Source organism: Pseudoliparis swirei, chromosome 13 (genome assembly GCF_029220125.1).
Source record: "Pseudoliparis swirei isolate HS2019 ecotype Mariana Trench chromosome 13, NWPU_hadal_v1, whole genome shotgun sequence".
Taxonomy (NCBI): Eukaryota; Metazoa; Chordata; class Actinopteri; order Perciformes; family Liparidae; genus Pseudoliparis; species Pseudoliparis swirei.
In genome coordinates this window covers 9809401-9824055 of record NC_079400.1, presented here as the reverse complement: position 1 = coordinate 9824055, position 14655 = coordinate 9809401, and the positions used below count along the sequence as shown (strand labels likewise).

General features: G+C 41.4%; 1 protein-coding gene across 1 annotated transcript; it reads left to right on the top strand.

Annotated features, from left to right (window-relative positions):
- Nucleotides 1–4396: 4396 nt before the first annotated feature.
- On the top strand, nucleotides 4397–14476 carry gucy2g (guanylate cyclase 2g). Its single transcript, XM_056430040.1, has 22 exons — nucleotides 4397–4723; nucleotides 5392–5740; nucleotides 5846–5955; nucleotides 6126–6308; nucleotides 6384–6528; nucleotides 7018–7153; nucleotides 7277–7380; nucleotides 7509–7675; nucleotides 7755–7895; nucleotides 7985–8068; nucleotides 9013–9117; nucleotides 9600–9668; nucleotides 10454–10622; nucleotides 10728–10883; nucleotides 10998–11175; nucleotides 11542–11682; nucleotides 11805–11997; nucleotides 12560–12734; nucleotides 12979–13077; nucleotides 13825–13916; nucleotides 14006–14113; nucleotides 14216–14476. The coding sequence occupies exons 1-22, from the start codon at nucleotides 4397–4399 to the stop codon at nucleotides 14294–14296; spliced, it is 3312 nt and encodes a 1103-aa protein (XP_056286015.1). The 3' UTR covers nucleotides 14297–14476.
- The last annotated feature ends 179 nt before the right edge of the window (nucleotides 14477–14655 follow it).

Genomic DNA, 14655 nt, shown 5'->3' with positions numbered 1-14655 from the left:
TCTTCATGTACTGTGATGTAGCACAATAGTTAAGTATTTACTAGAGATGCACCGATAGATATGGGTAGACATGCAATTGTCATGTACAGGTCTAGCTTTTAATTTTTTTATACTTTGTTTTACAAAGTTATTAAAGTCCGATGTCAACTTCCAGATAAAAAGGCTGATTCCAGTCCATTCCACACAGTGAAGCGTGCAGCTTATCAGTGAAAACATTGGTACCCAAAGTACCTACAAGCACTTAAACTGATGCTGCATGAGATTACCAACGTGTCTGCAGGAGTAACACGTCATAATAAGCATTATATTCAGGTTCTTGACCTTTGAGACAGATTGTCTTGTTTGGATCATAAATGTGAACGATACCGAGGTGATGGTTAATTATCTTCAGAGAAAATACCAAAGGTTTAATTAACAAGTGCATTTCATGGCATTTAAAAAAGGTAACGCAATAAGAAAGTAAAAGGTGACACTTGGCTCCAGTTTGAAATATCAATAAAAAATGGATGACCCCAATTCATTAATTAATATTTTTTCATCCCAAATTAGCTTCCATAGAGAGATTAATATATCTATATATTAAAATCATTTAAGAAATGTACATCTGGGCCGCTGTCGGCTCATTTAACCCTTGTGTTGCCTTCGGGTCAATTTGACCCGATTCAATGTTTCACCCTCCTGTTACCTTTATATTTACTAACATATTTTACCCTTGAGGTCAATATGACACCAGCTATTAAAATCTCCAGAAAATTATTAGAATTAATATTGTTTTCCAAGTTTAAGTGTGAGGTACTTTATGTTTGTTTGTTGACTCCCGAAAGAACAACACTCAAAACACTGGTCCTGGCGTACCGTGCTCTAGACGGATCGGGCCCCGTCTACATCCGGGATATGGTCACACCGTACACCCCGGCACGTTCGCTCCGCTCGGCAACAGCCAATCGACTTGTGACTACTGCACCTCGAGCTAATCACTCGAAATCCAGACTGTTTGCTGTCCTGGCTCCTCAGTGGTGGAACGAGCTCCCCACTGACATCAGGACAGCAGAAAGTCTCTACATCTTCCGTCGGAGACTGAAAACACACCTTTTCCGACTATATCTGGATTAAAACACAGATTAGCACTTCAGTGGCACTTAGATAGCACTTACTTATGGTACTTTTGTAGTTCGACTATGTTGAGGAAATGTTACTTCCTGTATTCTTGTTGTTCTTAGTTTGTACTCTAGGTTGAAATGCACTTATTGTAAGTCGCTTTGGATAAAAGCGTCTGCTAAATGACATGTAATGTAACATGTAATGTAACACCGACATTAAACATTGAATCGGGTCAAATTGACCCGAAGGCGACAGGAGGGTTAATAAATCATTCTCCTACCTGCTGTAGGTCCTCTGAGGTGTTCCAGTCGGGTCCCAGTTGACAGGCGAGCTTCCTCCAGTCTGAAAGGAGATTCACGGAGTGTAAGAACTCATAAAAACAAGTCAAGGAAGTAACCTTTGCGCCACACTCTCACTGATACGATAAAGAAACGATAAAGAAACATACAGACTTCTAAACTCTACTGATGTTCACTGTCATGATATTAATATAGTGTGTATTTGGCAATTAATTATACTGTATATTTAAAAATAAAAACATAAAATGTAGCCAACCAATAAAATGTCACTCCTGATAGATACACACTTTAGTTGTCCAACAGCAGGCCAAGATGCTGAAGTAGGTGAAACATCAACACTCTGCAGGTCATTGTAGTCAAAGTCCTCACATTAACAAAACATGACAAATTGTCTATTTAAATAATATACTGATACAGAAAAATTGTTAAAACAGAAACTAGAACAACTTCTTCAAAGTCAGAAACTTCTAATCTTTGGTACTCGACACAAAGACACAAGAAGATAGAAGCTGCACATTGCATTCGATCTCACTGAATAAAGGGAGACAATGCATGTAACAGTTTCTGGACATCAGCCACTGTGGAGACGTTAAAAAAAGGCTAAATTGTAGAAATCCAAGTATCCAAGCAAACATTTAACTGAATGCCAGATGCATGAATTACATTTCTTCACTTTACGTATTCACTCCTCTGACACAGGTTCGACACGTCCTCTTCTGAGATTGATTTAATTAAGCTCTGGTGGACATTGAGCCGAAGGTAAAGGTTCATTAGGAGAAGCTTTGAGAGGTTACCTGGTGGGATTAGCAGAGGTGGTTTGGGGGCAAAACCGAGCAGGGATCTCCTCTGGGAGAGAGAAGGAAAAAGAACTGCTTGAGTCAGCACCACCTTTAATGCACACACACACACACACACACACTCTGCCCACCTGTGATCATTAGCACCTTAAACTGCACACAGGTGTGTGTGAACTTCTCTGGGCCGCCCAGCAAGGCTCATCCTGCCTCACCTGCAGAATACACTCCCAGGAGGTCTGCAACTCAGCCCTCACTTTGGACTGAGTTGTCTTTTTAATTGTCTTCATTAAATTAGCCCATTCTTAGAATAAAAGTGTTTGCTCTACGCTCCTCTCACGTGGACACAGAGAAAGACAGAGATCACGGTGAACTTTGATGCTTGATAGCGATAACTAAAAGCAGGCTTGGTGTGGCACCTTTGGAGTTTGCTGATTTATGGTTGATATAATCTCACCTGGATCCATTTTCAGAACATCAGACAAGATAATGTTGGTGTCATGAACCATTTAGAAAGGTTCTTTATTGTATTTTTTATTACAAGACTAATCTAATCGTCAAGTCCCACTTTGTCGCTTTAATGACGCCCAATGAATTCAAGGGGCGTCGTCCCGGTGTTTCTCAGGGTATAAACAAAGCGATTGCTAAAGGTTATTGTTGGAGCTATTTATTTTTGACATTTGTATTTAATTTTACTGCAAAGTCATATTGATTATTCATTGCTTATTTAGGTTATATTTTTCATGCGTTAGAGCTATTTTCTGATGATAGTTTTAGTTTAGTTCATTGTGATTGTTGTTTGAATATATTTAGTTTTAGGATTGGTTCACTGATTGGGTAACACTGGGCACCTGTGGTTATATGTAGGTGTGGGTAGCTTCAGGACCAGCATGCACCAGGGTGTTGGCCTATGTTTTTTTTACCAGCACACGGAAGGCAGTGTCAGCATTTTGTTTGTTTATTAAATAAATTATAAGAATAATGACATACGGAAATGGACATTACTGTCTTTTGGCTGTGTCAACTCAAAAACCCACGGTGGGTCAGTGGCAATTTGATTTAAAGTTGTATTTGAGTTATTTAAATAAATGGCCACTAGTTATCTTTGCGGTTCATAATGCAAACAAACTAAGTGAGAAGGACATTTAAAATGCAGTTTCAATGCTACAGATCTGCTCAACCACTGTGAAGATATCAAAGTCTAAGACACAGAAATGATATTGAAGAGGATGACGTCGACAGGCTGAATATAAACTGTGGGTGATTTCAACATATTAATGCAGGGAAACATACATTTAACATATGTTAACATTAAAACCCTTTGGAAGGTCTGCTTCACGTGTCAAATTAAAGGGATAGTTCACCCCTAAATAAAAAAAATATATATTCCCCCTCTTACCTGTATCGCTGTTTATCAATCTAGATTGTTCTGGAGAAATCAGCCGTCGAAGACGTCCGATAGAACAGGCTCGGCTTAAAGGTACATTTAGGAAACTCGACAGCGATATATCTTTCCAGATAATCCATAGAGCAGGTTTAACCCTTGTGTTGCTTCGGGTCATTTTGACCTGAATCAATATTACACCCTCCCCCCGCCTTTGGGTCATTTTGACCCGATTCAATGTTTCACCCTCCTGTTACCTTTATATTTACTAACATATTTTACCCTTTGGGTTCAATTTGACGCCAGCAATTAAAACCTCCAGAAAATTATTAGAATTAATATTGTTTTCCAAGTTTAAGTGTGAGGCACTTTATGTTTGTTTGTTGACTACCGAAAGAACACCGACATTAAACATTGAATGGGGTCAAATTAATCCTAAAGCGGGGGGAGGGTGTAATATTGATTCGGGTCAATATGACCCGAAGGCAACACAAGGGATAAGTAACAAAACGTCAAAATATTCAAAAAATATATGTTTTTGATTTGAGGGTGAACTGTCCATTTAAGGGGATATTGAGCTGTGGTACATACGCATGGGGTCTTTCTATTTGACAGAAGAATACACTCTAATTAAGAGAAAATAACTTTAAAAAATGACGGGCTTAATGCCTCTTCGTACCTCCCACCTCCCCTCCACATATTTACAAGTCCTCCTCCCTAACTCATCCAGCTTCACCGGGGAGTCGGGTATTTAAACCCTGTTTCATGAAGCAACTAAGAGGATGATGGTGATGTGCAGGGCGGCGTATTCTCCTGTCATGAGGCTCACGTTGGTGCTTCACTTCACACTTTCTGCTGCCGCTGTCATCAGCAACTCCACCGGACGGTCTCAAAGGCTGATTATCGGCTTCCAGGCTCCCTGGAATATGTCCCTGCCCTTCAGCGCCCTGCGGCTGGGCTCGGCCATACAGATAGCCGTGGAGAAGGTGAACAGCAATCCCTCCTTACTGGGCAACTACAGTCTGGATTTTCTGTACACGGACACCGACTGTAACCCCAAGATTTCCCTTGGAGGATTCATCCACCAGGTGTGGAAAGAAAACATGTCCGCACTGTTTGGTCCGGCGTGTCCCGAAGAAGCCGAGGTAAGATTCTTGTGATGTGGAAATTGATAGTGCATGCATTAGATGTGTGTCTCTATATTAACAGTTAATACAATAACAAAGTAGAATTCTAAAGTACAATTTTGAAGTACTTGAACCAGGCCGCAACCTCAAGGTCTGAAGTGCTTTAAACTTGCATTCTTTCTAATGGCCACCAGGGGTCGACTCCTGATTGCATAGAAGTCTATGAGAAAATGACTACTTCTTTCTTGATTTATTCCCTCAGTAAACATTGTAAACATAAGTTTATGTCTCAATCTCTAGTTTCAAGTCTTCTTCAATACAGCGTGATGTTCATTTAGTAAACGATGGTCCATTTAGAGTAAAAAAGACCATTAAGTGTGCTATGTTTGTATGATTTGTAAAAATGTTGGTCATTTAAAAATGTTTCATTCAATGTCCGGTTGTACTTAGCTCCACCCTCTGATGTATATTATCTCCGGGGCCTTTTTCAGGCGATATTTTACATTTTATTTCGCTTCATGTAATTTAACGGTCTGCCTCCGAAGAACAAGAGACGTTCGGTTGCCCCTCAGCTCCTCATCTCTAGCATGGGATTTAAAGGATTATCCCGATTAGGCCCGTTTGGTGAACTAAATGAATCTTAAATTAAATGTCCATCCCTATTTTTCATTATTCCTGCCTTCCAGGTCACCGGTCTCATTGCATCCATGTGGAACATCCCCATGTTCGGCTTCGTGGGACAATCCTCCAAAATGGACAACACTGACATCTACGATTCCTACATAAAAATCGTTCCCCCTCTCAAAAGAAGCTCGGAGGTCCTGGTGAAGACCCTGGAGTTCTTTGGATGGAGTCACGTGGCGATGATCGGAGGGGGATTGGATTCAAACACTTGGGACAAAGTTGACGCTTTGTGGAAAACTGTCGAGAATCCGCTGAGAGACAAATTCAAACTGGCTGCCGCGGTGAAGTTTGACACCAGCAACCCTCAGCTGGTCCGCCGAAATATCAAGTTCATCGCAACAGTCGCCAGAGGTAAGAAGGACAGCGGTTTCTGGCTCTATAAAAAACACACTTAAACACATGTTTACCAGTGATGTGGCTACTGAATTTGTCCGGTTGACTCCTCCCACCCCCCAGTGATTGTGGTAGTGACCAACTCCGTGGACTCCATGGCTCTGTTGCTGGAGGCTGAGCGACAGGGTCTGACGAATGGCGACTACGTGTTCTTTTTGGTGCAGCATTTTGAAGTCAGTGGCAGTGTGGTGAGTGCAACTTTAAATTCAACAGTAACACACACGCATTCAGTTTTGGTTTGTTGTTGCTGCACCGTTACGTAGAATCTAAACTCTGGATATGGACTGAGACCGGAACATGTGATCACTCTCACGTCTATCGTGTCAATCTTTTCCCCGAGCAGGATAACATGTGGAAGTATAACCTGAACAGCAGGACGAACCAAGCTGCCATCAGAGCTTTTGAGATGACCTTCGTCATCGGCCAGAAATCCTACGAGGGCTACGAGTATTACGACTTCTTTGAGCAAGTTTTTAAGAGACTGAAAGGACACCCGTTTCAGAGCAACCTGACGTCTGAAAGAGAGGTGAGCTTTTCCTTTCGGGTGCTATAAAAAGTTATAAAAGCGCAGATACAATTGTTTTCTTGCTGTTTGCTTCAGGTCAGCCCGTACTCTGCTTACCTGCACGATGCGGTGCTTCTTTACGCGATGGCGCTGAAGGAAATGCTCAAAGAAGGCAAAGACCCTCACGATGGACGGCAGCTGCTGCAGAGATTAAGAAATAGAAACAACATCCGATTTAATGGTCGGTATCTGTTTTAATACATATGCTGCAGAGACATGGATGCAGAATACCCAGACCAGCTTTTAGTGAAGAATCTTTGTTGTTGTTATTTTATATTTTAAAGCTTTTTACAAGTAAAATGCAGAATATCCAAAGTACAGTAAATACGATTGTGTACTCTTCAACAGTGGTGGAGGAAGAATTCACATTTTTTACTTTAAGCTACAGGGAAGAAATTTCATTTGTTGTTGATTTTGTCGGCCCCGGTGAACAAAACGCATTTTTTTCCGAGCACCTCTTATTATTTTTGAAATACAACATTCAAAGTTGGCCCCTCCCCCACAACCTAACGAGGGTTAGGGTGCTCCAGCGGATGAAAGCTTGCCGTTTGTTCTGCCATTTGTCCACCGATTTTTTAGCTTATTCTTGGATGCGAGTTTACAATTTATATACTAAGTCAAGTTGGAATGCTCTATCTGTCCATCCATCCGTCCGTGATTACCATTGCAGGTGCTTCCGGACTGGTCCACTTTGACAAAGATGGGGAGAGAAAATTGGACTATTCCATTTATGACCTGCAGCATGTAGGCCACGTCACCAAGTTTGAAGCCATCCTCAATTTTGACAGCCACACCGACTCTGTCCGGTAAAATATTCATGTATTTATGGATATACATATACTATTAAACAATCAATCAATATTTTTTCAGTTATTTTTTTAACAAACCACACCAAAACAATCACACACAAAAAATAAATGTCATTTCAGACCAACGTCTATGTTTGCTTCTGTGGTCTGGCCGAGAGGGAGACCTCCGTCTGATAAACCCAAATGCGGTTACAACGATGAACTCTGTGACTGGCTCGTTAACGGTAAAAGTAACACCCTTAGTTATAGCCCTTCAGAAACCAGTAACTACACTGATGTTTTCTTGAAAATACACCATACACTCAGGCCCGAGCTAACCACCGTCGTGATTTACTGTCTTGCCGGGACGCAGACATCGCCCTCCTGGCTGTGCTTGTGATCTTCCCAGTCATCGGTGTGCTCGCAGTTTTGGGCATCGGGGTTCTCGTCCTGCAGAAGTTTCGCCTTCAGATGAAGCTCGACGACTCCAGCTGGTGGCTGATCAGCTACAGCGACATCACCGTCGTCAAGAAGCTCCCGGTACGAGCACTCTAACGCAGACGGAGAACCAATTCGCTTGCCTGGTTCTGTGGTCTCTTGATTGTGTGTCTCCTTCCAGGGGTTTCAGGGTGTGTCTCTGAGCACCACGGGTAGTCAGAGTTGCAGCAGCGGCTCTCAGACGACCTTCTCCAACGCCAGCAATGGCCTGAAGGACAAGTCGGACAGAGAACACGTCTTCACCATCATCGGCCTCTACCAGGTACCGGTGCCACGGAGAAATGTGAGAGTTGTGTTTTTCACATGCCAAGATATATATGCTCTCTAACGTGTGTCATATCCTCATTAAAGGGAAATAAAGTGGCCGTCACGTACCTAAAGAACCACATTGGCATTCTTTTCCAGAAACCTTCAATTATGGCAGAGTTCAATGTGGTAAAGTTCTTTATGTTGTTCTCCATCAAACAGACGAAATCTTTTTCCAATTGTACGTTGTCAAAGGAAAATAACCTTTCTGTGTTTTAAAAACAATAGAACGATGCGAACAAAACATGAATAGATAGAATAAAATACAGAGAGTATAGTAAAAAAGTCAGTTGGATAGTTTAGGGCAAACATGTGTGCTAGAGAAGCAGAGACTCAAAAAATCTGCGATACGAAGTTTTACTTTAGAATATTGAAGACATTGGAATTCAAACATACTTCCTCATCTGTTTTCTGTATTTTGTTCTCTTAAAGAAACAGTAACAAAATCTGCCTAGGTTATTAAACTGCAAAGAATCCTATGCAATGTTCGTGTGACGAAGAATATCCTCGGGGACAGTTTGTCGGATTTTGTGGCATCTAGCGATGTTAACGCTGCGGAGAACAATGGTGGCGACTCTGGTTACTTTAAGGCTCTCTTTCTGGAGCCGGTGTTTGGTTTGTCCACTATGGGCCACTGTAGAAACACGACAGTGAAACATGGCAGACTTGGTGAAGCGGACCAGCTCCCACTGTAGATATGAAGGGCTCATTCCAACGGAAATTAATCTTAGTTTCAGGTGGTTATATGAAATTGTTTAAATATATTTGCATTTCTGCTAATAGATCAGAGGGGCGTGGGGAAATGTATAGAGCAAGGCGTCGCGATATTTGGCAATATTACACAGATGCAAAGAGGCCTTGTATAAAATGAAAACCAATTGCTTTTTCAGTCGACTAGTTCGGTCTTTCTGCAGTTTTTCCCCAGTGTGTCAGTTTAACAAAACCATTTTGCCGCAATAAAAGTGACTGGTGTGGGATGTAGCTACTGTGCCTTTAAGACATTTCGGTGAACAACCGAAGCGCTCGTTGAGTTTCCTTCTGTGTGCCTGACCACCTTCCTCTCTTTAAGACAGATGAAGGAGATGAAACACGAGAACTTGGTTCAGTTCTTTGGTGTTTGCATCGAGCCACCGAATGTCTGTCTGGTGATCCAGTACTGCACCAAGGGCAGCCTGAAGGTCGGTGTCTCATCGGGTATTAAACATACGGACACTTTTACTTCATAGTGTGAAGCATCGCTGCAGAAATGCCACTTTAATGTATCACATTATTACGTGTGCCAGTAAAGCAGCAATACACCTTAAATAAAGGGTTGTGTTGTTTGATCTTTTGTATTACACTGGAGTTATTTACACAAATTATAATGTATTTTAATAATCTAGCTCTTCATAAACTCACATGTATTATGTTCAATGTATCCTTTACAGTGTTTATACAGTTAACAATACATGTTTGGCCGTTTTATGGTGAAATGGGAGCTTGTTGTATGTCACACTTGGTTTAAAATCCCCATATATTATATTTTGAGAAAATGATCTTGACAGAAATGTAGCAAAGTAACACCCGTGGGTCCAAAACAAGCCTTTGGTTCTGGTTAACTCATCGGCGCTGTATTGACCTCAGTGATCATCAGATGTTTAACTGCTGTCCTTTTCTGCAGGATGTTCTGAAGTCAGATGTTGACCTGGATGCGATGTTTAAGCTGTCCTTTGCATATGATATTGTCAACGTGAGTCCATTCATTTAACCCTTGTGTTGCCTTCGGGTCAATTTGACCCGATTCAATGTTTCACCCTCCTGTCGCCTTCGGGTCAATATGACCCGATTCAATGTTTAACCCTCCTGTTACCTTTATATTTACGAACATATTTTACCCTTGAGGTCAATATGACCCCAGCTATATTAAAATCTCCAGAAAATTATTAGAATTAATATTGTTTTCCAAGTTTAAGTGTGAGGTACTTTATGTTTGTTTGTTGACTCCCGAAAGAACACCGACATTAAACATTGAATCGGGTCAAATTGACCCGAAGGCGACAGGAGGGTTAAATATTGAATCGGGTCAAAATGACCCGAAGGCAACACAAGGGTTAAAGAGCATCATGACGGCTACTCTCATGGTGCTGTGTTGGGAAAGACCCTTTCATCTTGGCACAGAACCAACAGTTTCACAAATGTACTCAATGTACTCTAGGACAGTAGAAATAATAAAGTACTTCATAAATACAGATATATACATTCATATCAATTATTAAATAAATCATTAAAAAAAAAGTCAACCAAAAATATGTCTCAAAATGTTTGGGGTATCTAAGGTGTGACTCATTTCCAGAAATAAAATGTATTTTCATTTTATTTTGTTATTGGTCGAAAATAGCCACATTTGTTTTCCCGACCCTTAAAACAGACACAAACTGCATTTATAGAGCAGGGGTATATATATATACATATATATACTTTGACATAACAATAACAGGACAATCCATGTTTTGAACCTGTTCTTCTGTGTTTTAGGGAATGGAGTTTATCCACAAAAGTAACCTGAAATTTCACGGGACCCTGAAGCCCAGCAAGTGTCTGGTGGACAGTCGGCTCCAGATTAAACTCTCTGGCTTCGGCCTGTGGGAGTTTAAATACGGGAGCAAAAAAAAGATTGTCCCACTGGAGAACTGCAATCATTCAGGTCAGTGTGTGCATCTCGAATGCTTTTGTAATGTCATGTTAAGTACATTTGCATCTATCACAGCATGAAGGAGAAACTGCACATGGGGGGGGTGATTTGTTGTAGAGATGTACTGGACGGCCCCCGAGCTCTTAAGACAAGTCGGTCTCCACGTCTGCGGGACCCCCAAAGCGGACGTCTACAGCTTCGCCATCATCATGTGGGAGCTCATGTACAATGCAAAGCCTGGCCCGTATCATGAGATCAACCTGGGGCCCAAAGGTTAGCGCGCCAATTTACTTTTTATTAATATTATTAATTTCCAGAATTACAAAAAAACATTTGCTGACGTTTCGCAATGATTCCCGCTTCTCACTTCATGTTTTTTTTCTCCAGAGATCATCAAGCAGTTGCGGACGCCTTTCCAAGGGGAGCCTCTCCGACCGGCGCTGTCCGAGGGGCTCTGCGATGAAAGCATCAACGCTCTGCTGAAGGCGTGCTGGAACGAGAACCCCGACCAGCGACCGCCGTTTGCGTCCATACGGAGACAGCTGAGGGACACCAGCCCAGACAGGTCAGGCCTCTGCTGTTTTCTCTGTTTCTTCACCCAGAAGTAATATGCTCCAAAATGCAGCGAGAAAAGTAATTGTTCTTCGTGTCTCTTATTTGGGCCCACAGGTGCAGTATGTAATACGCCTTCATTTTAACTACAGGCGCATACTATGACACATATTCCTCAATGTATTGCATTAGTTCAGGAAACAATAGCTAAAAAGGTCAAGAATGCTCATTTTCTAATGTTAAGTTTGATTTTTCTGGATTGGCGTCAACAACTATTCACCTGTTTGTTCTTCCATGCAATGCTTTTTTAAGAAAAAAATGTGAGACATCCTGTTGACGAACAAACTAACTAACTCAATCATGATTTTCTGTACTGTAGTCATGCAAATATACTGGATAATATGGTGGCAAAGCTGGAGAAATATGCAAATCACTTGGAGGAGGTGGTGGAGGAGAGGACCAATCAGTTCACGGCAGAGAAGATCCGCGCAGACAAGCTCCTCTCCAGCATGCTACCAAGGTGCCATATGTAGCTGCATCCAAGAGGATGGACCCACTCAGATTGTGTTACCGCGGCGGTTGAAACAAGCGTCCGTGATTGCGTCCCTCACCTTGTCGGTGCCGCTGCTTCATCGGTCGCAGGTACATCGCGGATCAGCTGATGGCGGGGGTGACCGTGGCGCCTCAGAGCTACGAGGCGGTGACCATCTTCTTCTCCGACATCGTGGGCTTCACGTCCATGTGCTCCGTCAGCTCGGCGATGGAAGTGGTGGCGTTCCTCAACGACCTCTACAGCCTCTTCGACGACGTCATCAAGATGTACGACGTCTATAAAGTGAGTCACTCACGCGGCGATTTTGGATTTGACTTTGTTATGTTTTTCATGTGTAACGAAATGTTTGTGATTTATATTGTACATGGTCATTAGGAGGCCTATCAGTGTCTTGGCTGAATGTTTTTTGAAGGAATATTTGTCCTTTTGATGCTACGCTCATATGCTGTACATATGAAAGTATATGACTGAAATGGGAGGAAACAGTAAGTTAGCTTCGCATAAATACTTGAAACAAGAGGAAAGAGCCAGCTTAGTTTAGCATCAAGCATGGAAAAGCCTCTGGCTTAATTCAAATATTATTTTGTAATCTGTAAAGAACAAGCAAGTAAAGGTCCGAAAATCCTTACTAATTCAAACATAAAACCGTGTTTCTGTCCACAATATGCAAACTAGATATATTAGTTATAGTTAGTTCAGGTAACAAGCATATGTCCCAAAATGTAAAACTATACCTTTTAAAATGTTTTATTTCATTTTTAAATTGCAAATTATTTGAACCCACATCTGCATTTTTACTTTAAAAATGGTCCATAAAAGTGAATCCTCTTTGCATCTCCACCAGGTGGAAACAATCGGTGATGCCTACATGGTTGCCAGTGGTCTACCCATCAGCAACGGCGTTCAGCACGCTTTGGAGATATGTACCATGGCTCTGCATTTCTTAAGCGCCATCAAGGTCTTCAGAATCCACCACATGCCCACTGAGAGACTCGCGATCCGCATCGGGATACACTCTGGTGAGAGACGGGTGGCTTATATCATCAATCAGGGTGAACTTTGTTTTTCGTGGGCGTGTAATCATATTCTTGTATATTAAATTTTAAGAAGTAGCCAGAAACATATTAAATAAGAAGAAGTTTTGTTTTGGTCCTTTGTATTTCTCATTAAGACTTCATTGTGTACAAGAACTTTGTGGAAGTTTGCAAATGAAACAACATTTTGATCAGTGTGAATCAAAACAGTTTGTCGTGTGTTCTGTAGGCCCGGTGGTCGCCGGGGTGGTCGGCACCACGATGCCTCGCTACTGTCTCTTTGGCGACACGGTGAACACGGCGTCCCGCATGGAGAGCAACAGCTCACGTGAGTAAACTGAGGATGACTGAGGCCAATCAATTGAGGCCATCAGTATAGCAACCCGACCGGATAAGAAGATTAACGCGTAGTTTTATCTTTTGTATCGTGCAAATATGGGATGGGAATCCTCATCATTCGGAAAAACTCAAATCGACGTGTCCAGTTCTTTGGTTTATGACAAAATATTTGCAAACCTACTTGTAAGAGCCATTTTGTTTTTGTTTGGTTTAACTTCCCGCCACTAGGGGGCGTAGGCCACTGTCAATTAAGACAGAGGCCTCAGGAACACCAGGGCCAGGTGTTGCTCGATTGGCAGGAGCACACCGTTTTTTGACCATGGGAGAACAGACAATGTGTTTAGATTTCTTTCATTTTTTGGGAATAGACAAATGGGTTTGGACAAGGAATGCACATTTTGGTTTGTGTTGGAAATCGTGCAACTTGAGAAATAAATAACCTTTCACATTACAAACTGGACATTGCATCTGTTTATTACACGCGTCCAAACTAAACCTCCAAGCAACCACCTTTGTTGATAGGCACTAAACTACTGAAATTCTCCTCAACCAAAGTTGTATTTTACTAACAGGCTTAAATGAGGAAGTGAACCTGGTAAATATAGCACGCTGACTTTAGCACTGAGCTCAAGCTTTACTGTACAGACTCTTTTTCATCAAATGCAAAGACATACGTTTAAAAAACAAAAGTAAAGCTTTTTTAAATAATTGTCACTCTCTGCTGTTTTTCTAACAGCCCTAAAGATTCACATATCTCAGACCACGGCTGACATTCTGGTCCAGGTCGGTTCGTTTGAGATGGAGGAAAGAGGGGAAGTCGAAATTAAGGTGAGTTTATTCAAAATCTCCTTGTTTTAGCTGTTTCTCCAGTACAATTCCTTTGTTTTGGACATGTGTTTATGTGTTTGTGTCCACAGGGAAAAGGGTCTCTGAAGACCTACTGGCTGCTGAGCAAACAGGGGTTTAATCCTCCTCTCACTGCTCACCGCTCTCCACTCGCCGTCCCTCCTATACTACAGTCAGAGGTACAGGCAACACGCATCGCGGTGCTTCTTCTTGACGAAGACAGCAAGCATTGATAAGTCTATAAATGTAATATTTAATAATAAGTGATTTCTCTGCTTTAGAAACTGGGGTTGGCCAGAGTTGCTGAGAAAAGGGCCCACTCAACTCTGAACAAAAGTAATATGACTGCAGTGGACATTTAAAGTATAACTGGATGTTCTGATGAAGATTTTGGCTGAAGGAATATCTGGAAGGACAATACGGAAAGTCTCAGAGGGAAAAACGACTTGTAAAGAGGCAAAATGTGGTCAGAGACTGGCGCATGTATATATATATATATATTTATGTATGCTCATATTTATATATATGTTTGCTCCAGTCTTATAAGTATCTACATATATATTTAGATATATAAATGTGTGTATATATGTGTGTTTATGCTCCAGTCTTATAGGTATCTAAATATATATTTAGATATATAAATGTGTATATATCTATATATCTTTATATATATACTTTTATATATATATATACACACATATATTGAGATGTATATACTTTT

Coding starts and splice junctions, on each gene's coding strand:
- gucy2g (XM_056430040.1), top strand. CDS start 4,397: ATGAGGCTCACGTTGGTGCTTCACTTCACACTTTCTGCTGCCGCTGTC. Junction 7,381..7,508: donor CTGTGACTGGCTCGTTAACG/GTAAAAGTAACA, acceptor GCCGGGACGCAG/ACATCGCCCTCCTGGCTGTG. Junction 14,114..14,215: donor CTCCTATACTACAGTCAGAG/GTACAGGCAACA, acceptor TCTCTGCTTTAG/AAACTGGGGTTGGCCAGAGT.